This window comes from Citrus clementina, unplaced genomic scaffold (genome assembly GCF_000493195.1).
Source record: "Citrus clementina cultivar Clemenules unplaced genomic scaffold, Citrus_clementina_v1.0 scaffold_4, whole genome shotgun sequence".
NCBI lineage: Eukaryota > Viridiplantae > Streptophyta > Magnoliopsida > Sapindales > Rutaceae > Citrus > Citrus x clementina.
This window is the reverse complement of record NW_006262274.1, coordinates 23,351,454-23,360,555: the sequence shown is the minus strand read 5'-3', so window position 1 is coordinate 23,360,555 and position 9,102 is coordinate 23,351,454. Positions and strand designations below refer to the sequence as shown.

General features: G+C 38.2%; 1 protein-coding gene and 1 long non-coding RNA gene across 2 annotated transcripts; both read right to left on the bottom strand.

Annotated features, from left to right (window-relative positions):
* Nucleotides 1-352: 352 nt before the first annotated feature.
* Nucleotides 353-2,796, bottom strand: LOC112099275. Its single transcript, XR_002906066.1, has 5 exons — nt 2,069-2,796; nt 1,834-1,921; nt 1,669-1,741; nt 1,090-1,196; nt 353-787 (listed from the first exon to the last, which is right to left on the bottom strand). It is a non-coding gene; the product is annotated as an uncharacterized LOC112099275 (long non-coding RNA).
* A 971-nt stretch (nt 2,797-3,767) lies between these two features.
* On the bottom strand, nt 3,768-8,658 carry LOC18043935 (mitogen-activated protein kinase kinase kinase 5). The gene is made up of 11 exons (XM_024186374.1): nt 7,879-8,658; nt 6,932-7,522; nt 6,761-6,848; nt 6,516-6,578; nt 6,254-6,417; nt 5,981-6,056; nt 5,124-5,183; nt 4,906-5,031; nt 4,316-4,525; nt 4,097-4,194; nt 3,768-3,985 (listed from the first exon to the last, which is right to left on the bottom strand). The coding sequence occupies exons 1-11, from the start codon at nt 8,370-8,372 to the stop codon at nt 3,790-3,792; spliced, it is 2,166 nt and encodes a 721-aa protein (XP_024042142.1). The 5' UTR covers nt 8,373-8,658; the 3' UTR covers nt 3,768-3,789.
* Nucleotides 8,659-9,102: the final 444 nt, after the last annotated feature.

Genomic DNA, 9,102 nt, shown 5'->3' with positions numbered 1-9,102 from the left:
TTCCAGGTACGACAAGGTAACTTGATTGGTCTATTCTTCCAGGAAGCAATGACAATCTATTGTTCGGCATTGACATCATTTGAAAATTCTTTCAAAAGCTATATTCATCAAAACAACCTATTGTTCAAAATGAACTTAATATTACTTTCATACCTACACAAATGCTCAAACTTTCACTAAAATAACTAATTATTACTTAAATCCAGCAAGTCAGTTTCAGAGTTGAATACAGAAAATTCCAATCAAAATAATATAACTACAGATATACATACAAGAAACTTACCACCAAAGCATTAATATAGCAAATGAGTTTTCAAAGCAATAAAGTGTTCACACTAGTAGGCAAGCAACCAAGCAAAATCTGGGTAAAAACACTGCCCATGATAATATATTGTTGAACTGCTCATTTTAGGACAAAATTAAACTTTACAACTAGTCAATTGAAATCGTTGTTCATTTCACTATTTCACTCCAAGGAAAGCCCTTTATTCAGATGAGAACCCAACACTTAATATTTACAGAGCTACAAGATTCAACTCAAACAATTAAAAAAAGAAGATTTAAGTCACCATTAACTGATAAACCAGATTGAAAGTGACTAAATATGCGTAAAAGCACGAATTAGGATATAAGAGAGAATTTGCCAGTGAGACAATAGCAATGGAAGTGAGGAATACACCGAGTATAGCAGATAAATCGCCAGGTTGAGGCTAAGGCTGAAGCCGAGGCTGTGCCTGTGTAGCCCTTGCTCTTTGTTGCTGTTGATCCATGCACTGTTGCCCAAAAGCTTGAGAAGGGAAAGACATAAACCAACACTATAAATCAATAAAAAATTTAATTCATACCCAAATCAACAATTAAAATCAAACCCAAATCAATCATCATGCTCTGTTACAGCTCTCAGGTTCAAAAAATTTCCAGCATTTAAAGGATAATAAATCAACCTTCATCAAAACAACTGATATTTAAACACATAAATATATGGAACTGTGTGCAGGATGTCTAGCTGAAAGCAAACAATCTGAAGACCTTTTCAAATTGAAAGGGAAAAAAAAGCAGAATCATTAAAGAGTAACAGCATTAAAGTACCTTGTTCCTAGCAGTTTCATTGCATCAGCTGCAAAAGTCATATCTGAAACATATTCCTTATGAGCGTCAAAAGAATTGCAGAGAGTACGTTGTCTGGTATCTCATACCTCCAATGCAGTAAAAATCAAACAAAAAGATAAGTGGGTTGAATAAAAAATTGAACCCTTAAAAGCAAATTAATAATTCAAACAGATTCAGCACAGTGATTAAATATCCTAAAAAACAAATAGACAAATAAAAAAAACAAATGTTAATATTTTCAAATAAAAACAATGAACTTTAGATATCATTTAATGATAAAATGTAATTAGAAATGATTTTACATTCATCAAAGATCACAAAAGTAAGAAGATAATTAAAGAACCTCAAAGCCAATAAGCAAAAAGCCATTGGAGAAAACCAAATGTCATTGGAAGTAGACTTCAATCATGTAAATAGCTGATTGGACTATGTTTGCAGGAAATTCATTTGCTAGACGCTATACTTATGACAATACTTTCCTAAACACTGTTACGGCTTTCAAAGAGAAGGAAATGAGAAGAAACCAGTTTCATAGCAGCTACTGGGGAAGAAAACCACCTTAATACAACCTTGATCATCGCCAGAGGCAACAGTTGACTCTGTCACGTTGATCAAACTATAAATAGCATCCCTGCAAATAGATAACATATCAGAGCATCAGAACCATATTTCTTGGACCATTAATGATCAATAATTTGAGAAAAAATAAATATGGGAACTTACTCATGAGAATCCTCAAGACGAGCAATAGTGGCTCCAGTCTCCACATCCGTGGCCAGAATTGAACGGTCAGTTGAACCCGTCAGCATCGCTGCACAAGTCCATTGGAAGGAAAAAATTAAGACTTTAATTACAAAAAAAAAACCACATAACTACAAATTAGCAAAATAATATCTTGATACAGTTCAAATCAAACCCTAATTATAAATTAATTCAGAAAATCTAATCTAATACTAACGTTTTGCTTGATGATTCTGGTGGTAAAGCGAATGTGGGGCGAAGCTAGAACAATAGTTCTGATGTCGTGCGGTGAGGAGATGATGGTACAGTAGCAGCGCAGAGGTGGTTGAGCAATAGTTGTGGCGTCCCACCGAAGCCCTTGACGACAGCTATTCTAGCGTTGGAGATGGATTGCGCGAGGAACAGGGTTGTGCTTGTGCCGCCGTTGATCATTGTCAACGAAGAACATCAGCCCATCCTTCTGCCTTCGTTGATCGTTGCCGACGGCGGAGATCAGCCTGTCCTTGTGCCGCCGTTGATCGTTGCCTAGGAACTCCTTCAGTTGCCACCGTTGATGGCCGTGGTGAGGCGCGTGTGAGGTGAGGAGTGGTGAGGTGTTTGACGTGTGTGAGGTGAGGGAGTGGTGACGGTGAGGTGAGTGAGTGAGTGGTGGGGATTTTTTTTGTTTATTTCAGTTTTACAGGTTTGTTTTTTCAAATTTTTTTAATTATTGAATAATAAAACAAATCTCAGCCATTGGATCCACTCTATTCAATCCAACGGTAATTTTCTACGTACTGTAACTACCCCCGTTGAACCGGTTGCCATATTTTTTTCTACTTTTATTCATTTTTTTCTTTTTTTTTTCAAACTAAAACCCCAGCCATTGGATTCAAATAAGCTGAATCCAACGGCTCAAGGGCAGCCCCTGTACCATACAGGGATTTTATGCCCTGCATGGTAGCCGTGTCCCCCGCGTAGAGGTAAGGCATCTGATCTCTTTTTTCCTAGGAAAGAGTGTGGGGGATTATTATCGCTTTCAGACTTTTTGAAAGAGTCTTGGTCGTTTCTCATGTGGCCCTTTTAGCAGGGGCATGTGGAATTGTGGAACACGCATGAGTTCCAATGGGCTAATGCTTACCGCAATTGTCAAGTGTCACTCCATCAGTGGACCACACATACCATTTCCAATGGAGGAATTTCGAGAAAAGTTAGAATGACAAACCAATAACCCGTAACCATGTATCCAGCACCAGCACTAGCACGTCTTTTTAAGGACGAGTTTTGTCATTTTCGATTTCGTAAAATAGAAAATTATTGTTGGGCCGCCGTGGATCCCATAACATTATAACAACACCACCAACAGATGTACACATAACGCATTCTTCATTACACGAAAAATGGGAAAGCTTCTACTTCTATAGGGTATTTGAACTTCTTTTCCTTTCTTTTCTTTCAATGTGAAAAATAGTAAGTACAATACAGATTATATACATATATGTAGAGAACAATCCAACAATGGAGACCCTCAGATTGTCCCATCCGAATCGGATTCTTCGTAAAAAAGAGTGACCACTACATATGGGAGACTTAACCTATTCTCTGAAAATTTTGTTTTGAATCCGTCAAAATGTGTACATGGAGGTAAGAATATTAACCTGAAAAAAAAAGAAAAAAAAAACATAAAAATGAACTTCCATAATTGCAGAAGATCATTGTTAGTGAGTAGTGACAAAACCTGCTTCTACTTTCCGGCTACCTAGATATTCATACTTCCAGGACAAAAGGTGCTTGAAGCTTCGAGGGCCTTTTCATGATGAAGATGATGCAAATAGAGCACTCTATTAAGCGTCAAGTTTACCCTGACACAGCGCCGATCGGTCTCTAAAACAAGGTATTTTACCGTGTCATTGACAAACCCTATGAGAAATTAAGCCGCAAGACGTCCACTCCTCCGTTTCATCTTCCAACGCGATTCTTTTTGGAACCCCGACCAATAAGGCCAAGGACAATTGCAGAAGCACTGCTATGACGGGTGCTGGGTCCTGAATACAAAGGAGATAAACAAGGAAGAGCCTCGAGGGTGGAACGTGGAGAACAAGTGGAGGCAACTGTCAAGTCGGAAGTTTCGAGATGGGATCGTCGGCCATTTTCACTGGAGAAAAAGAATAACGCAAAAGTAAATAATTAACAATTTTGAGAAGAATGAGGAGGATTCAGTTAGTTAAGGGGCAAGAGGAAAGATAAAAGAGGAACGAACTGCTACCTTTCCAAAGTTGCCTTTCTTGAACTTCGTGAGCTTGAAAGTGCTGCCACTTGATCATATTTAGCGTCAGCCTTCTCTCTTGGACTATGCGGTTTCTCCTGTCAGGACAACACAAATACATTTTAAATCCCTATGAAATTTTTTTTTTTTTTTTTGGACTCAAAATCCCTATGAAATTTGAAGGAAAAGAAGTGGAATGGAATGGCTTATTTAGCTTACTGTCAATTGCATCCCACTAAACGACAGGGAGCAGGAAGGGACATCGGGTTGTTGCGAGTTTTTCAGAAATCGGTGTTCTAGTAACAGGCTTGCTGGTGGCCTCTCTGCAGGATTTCTTTGAAAGCAGCATCTCAGAAAATCTTTGCCCTCAGGTGACAAACTGTCAGGTATCGCTGGGGTATCCCTCATAACTTTGAACATTGCTGCGGCCTTTATCAATAAAAGAATGTTAAACAATTTATCAGAGGGTGGGATAAAAGAAAGACCAGTAAAAAGGGAAATTAAATAATTCATAATTTTGGGTGAATGAAATGGATTATTGTTGGGAAGAAAACTTAGGATTCTCTTCCTAGCAGGCAAAGAAGCCTTTCAGCAGCAAATCTAAAGAGTAGATATGATTGACGGAAACAAGAGTAACTAATGCAGTAGAAGTAGCAAGCAAGAAGAAGTTTAATGATGCAAAACCAAGTTCTTCAAAACCCTGAGTTACTTTCTTAGCAATGGCCAGTAATAGCAATTTGGCATAGTGAAATATGCAGTGAGTGCCGGTCACAATGAATAAATAAGTTTAAGAAACAGTTGATGCTCACCCCTTCATATTCACTCCAGGGAGGTTTCCCAGTATACATTTCAATAATTGTACAGCCCAAGCTCCAGATGTCAACAGCAAGTGCACTATCAGAACTTTTACCTTTCTGCATGACAGCCATCATGAGCTACAGGAAAAAAAATAATTATTTCAGCGAGGTGAGGCTCTAGGCTGCAAAAATTTATGTAGTAAAATGTAGAAATAGCTACTAGCAGGTACCTCTGGAGCCATCCAGTATGGACTTCCCTTCATAGAAAGATCAGCTTTTTGACCGGTAAGCTGCAAATAAGAATCACAATTCAAGCTCCAGTGAGAAGAGAGAAAAAAAAAATAATGCATTACATTCTAGATTATGAATTATTACAGCAACATAAAGAGCATGATGACGACACCATAATGTAGTTGGTGTTTTTGCAGCCAATCAAAATAATCATTCTCCAAATTATTTGGCTCATTACAGGAATCAGAAAGAATAAGTGCTGGGTTCATCAAATAATCCCATGAATTCCTAACATGTAAAGCAGTCGTAACACAAAAACATTTGACTGGTAATATAATAGCGTTTGAACGTAATAGACAAACGAAATGAGAATACTGCCCAAGACGGGTTTCATAACACAAGATCACAAGCCTTAGATTGGGACTATAACCATGTACTTACACAAGGACAATACCATCACATTTTCCCACAGGCACAAGAGCAGAGCCCACAACAAAATAATTTATCTACCTTTCATATTCAAGCATGCTATATAATTTATCTACCTTTCATATTCAAGCATGCTATGTAATTTCTTCTTTACTTCTTGCACCAGAGTAAATGATATAATCACATTAAAAAAAGCAATAAATATACATATTTTTGACAAATACACTTCAGAAAATGTCAATAAAACTCGCCGAATATCTATGAAGAGAAAAGAAAATAGCAAAATATAAATAAATAAATAGAAGATCCCTTTGAAAGTTACTGCAGTTGCACATAACTAAATTGTAAAAGATCTCACAGGCATGCGTTCACAACCATGTTTCTGGGTTGGCACATAAAGATAATTAAAAATTTACTAAAAACTCACATGTTTGGCCATTCCAAAGTCAGCAAGCTTAACAACCCCTGATGCATCGACAAGCAGATTAGCTCCTTTGATGTCCCTATGTTTTCCAGATAAAAATAGAACACTAAGGCTCTGAATAAACATGATAAAATACAATTTTCCTGCTACCATGATTACAATTCATTCTATACTTGACTTAAAACTAAACATATAAAGTTGCTATACTTTAATTTTGCCACACTAATCGTAAGCTGAGAAAAATATCAACTTCTCCGGCAAAGCACACTCTTATACCTGTGGATTGTCTTTTTGCTATGCAAGTATGCTAACCCACTAAGAATATGACGAGTAAAATTGCGCACAACTGATTCTGTAATGGCTCCACAATGTTCACGGACGTATTTATTAATCGATCCAGGATGAACATACTCCAGATATATATAAAATTTGTCCTCAACCTGCATATGCATAAAATTGAATTCTCAGTCAGTTGACGATATTCTAGCAAAGCTCCAATAAGGGAGGACACCAAACACGAAACTGGAAGATTGCTTACTATTTCACTACCATAATACTGAACAATGTTTGGGTGCTTCAGATGGCTGAGAACTTTAATCTCCTGAAAGAAATGGATGGATTAGATGAATAGTTGGGAAATATCTTTCACTGTCTACCAAAAGATACCCCCAAAATAAAAACCACAAGTGCTCTGTAGGCTCCATATAATCAACTAGGTTGCTATCACTCTTATGCATGTAGTAAATTAAGTTCATTTAAAATGAAATCATGCTGAAAAGTAACCTGTTCCAGTTGCTTTATACTCTCTGCAGATTTTGGGTCATCAGGAAAAATATCAACCTCCTTCATCGCACACAAAGCTCCCGTTTCTCTGTCAAAGAGAAAAGACCAAAGTTGAGTGTTTGCTGTCTCAATATAGAGAAACTAGCATAAAGATACTCAGAACTTGTATACCTGTTGCTGGCAACATAAACACTGCCAAATGTACCACGCCCAATAAGCTTTCCCTTTTGCCATTGACTATTCATTGGCAAAGGTTCAGGTTTAGCAGCAACTTGTGGAATAGTAGCTGATGGTGAAAGCACAGCTGCTCCTGGAGGAAGAGGTAATGGGTGAACTTCAATACGAACAGTACTCTCACGGGACAACTTTGAGTGAATTGGCGATGAAGGTCCACTTGGGCTTATGGCATTTCGACATGGACTTCTGCTTCGAGGACTGTGAAAGGGAGAACTTTCAGCGCTAAAAACAGTGTAATCAAAGAATGCCGGGGGAGGAAGACCAGGAATATCCAATGTTGGCATCTCTGGGGCAGACCATCCTTGATTTCCATTAGGAACCTTATATTGAAACATCCCACCAACACTCCTTTGCGGGCTGCGTACAGGACTTGTGAATGGACTAGTAGGAGCACTCTTAGCAGGAATATTAAGCCTGAAGTTATCTCTAGATCTTTCTACATAATTCAGCGCTAGATTCACTGATCTAGATGACTTCGTGTCAAAGAACTCAGGCATCTTCCTCCCAACACGGCGAGAAAACACGCTGAAACAGGACAATAATGCAAAAAATGCATATGATCAACAACATGCCAGAAAAATATTTATTGAAGTAGGAACGACGAATGAAAATTCAAATAATCTAAAATAGTTGGAATGCTTAAGATTTTTGAAATATTACACAGGTGCCAGGAGATAGAAATGAAATGAAAAAGAAATAACCGCACGCATCTGCTCTTCAATTTCGAAATCATAAAACACCTAATTATCTTGCGTAATAATACCCCATTCCATAAGTAAGAAATTTATTTTATGAATGTACAGTGCAAAATCAAATTGACGCAATTAATTTATCGAATTGAACCAACAGGGAAGGGAAGAGAAGAGAAATTAAAAGGAAACCTGGCGATAGGGGAATTAGAGGAAGAATTAGAAACTCTGTCAGGCGCAGCGCAATCTACTCTATCTCTATCAGAAAGCCCGTCACGGTCTCTCTCGTCATCCACGCGAAGGGGCACGGGTAATGGCAGCGGCAACGGAACCGGCGAAGACGTCGACGTCCTCAATGCCGAGGAGGAATGATCATTACTATTATTATCTCTAGACGATACCGACTCCGAAACATCCGGGTTTGCCAATCTCGTTACTCCGACAACCTCCTGATCGCTTAAATGCCGTAGCTTCTTCTGCCTCGTCAACCTCGGCCCCCGCGAATTCTTTTTGTTGCTGTTGCTGCTGTTGTTATTATTATTGCTGTTGAGATTTTTAAAATGAATTTTTCGACTATTTTTCAAATAGAAAAAATCTCGTTTAGCGCGAGAAGAATAGGCGGAGACGGGAGAAGAGGAGGACGATGAAGGTGCAGAGGAGAAAGAGATGTTGTGAAGCCAACGCATGCTGGCCAGACACTATCATTATTTTTCTTTCAATTACGAGGGAGGAGGAAGAAAATGGGAGCAAATGATACGCATTGTGTTTTTGAATTTGTAACGACTGGAATTGGATGCGGAGGAGGTGGTTTGATTCAAGAACGCGGTTTACAACGTACTCCGTTCGGTTACCCGCCCAAGCGGGGTCTTACCAAGGTCTATTCTCTCCGTTTTGAGGGGGCAAATAATAATATAACTAAAGTCAAGCCTCTCCTTTCTCCCTCTTTTCTTTTTTGGTCTTCGTTTCTTCCCTCCTCCTCCTCTCTTTTCTTTCTGCAGAGCGTCGTTTTGCCGTTATATATTTTATTTTCTGTTACATTTGCGTCTGGCGCGTGTGAATTCCGTTATGGGAGGAGGACAAGCAAATTCAATCGAATCGAGGCTCCTCTATATCTTCTCCCCTAAAATATAATATAATATCTACATGATTGGTACGCCAGATACCTTCCACCTATTCCTTGTACCATATCTGATGTGTGTGCGCGTGTTAGTGACTTAGTGTCACCTTTTTCTAGTACCGTCCTAATTTTTTTTATAAGGATATATTTTTTAATTTCATAATTTTATAGTGTATTGAAAATTCACTTAATTAAATTATACAGTTTAATAATATGTGTTTTCATTAAAAAAAAAAAGAGTATACTCGCACATGAGAATAACTATATAAACACCCACTTTTCGTTTATATATATATATG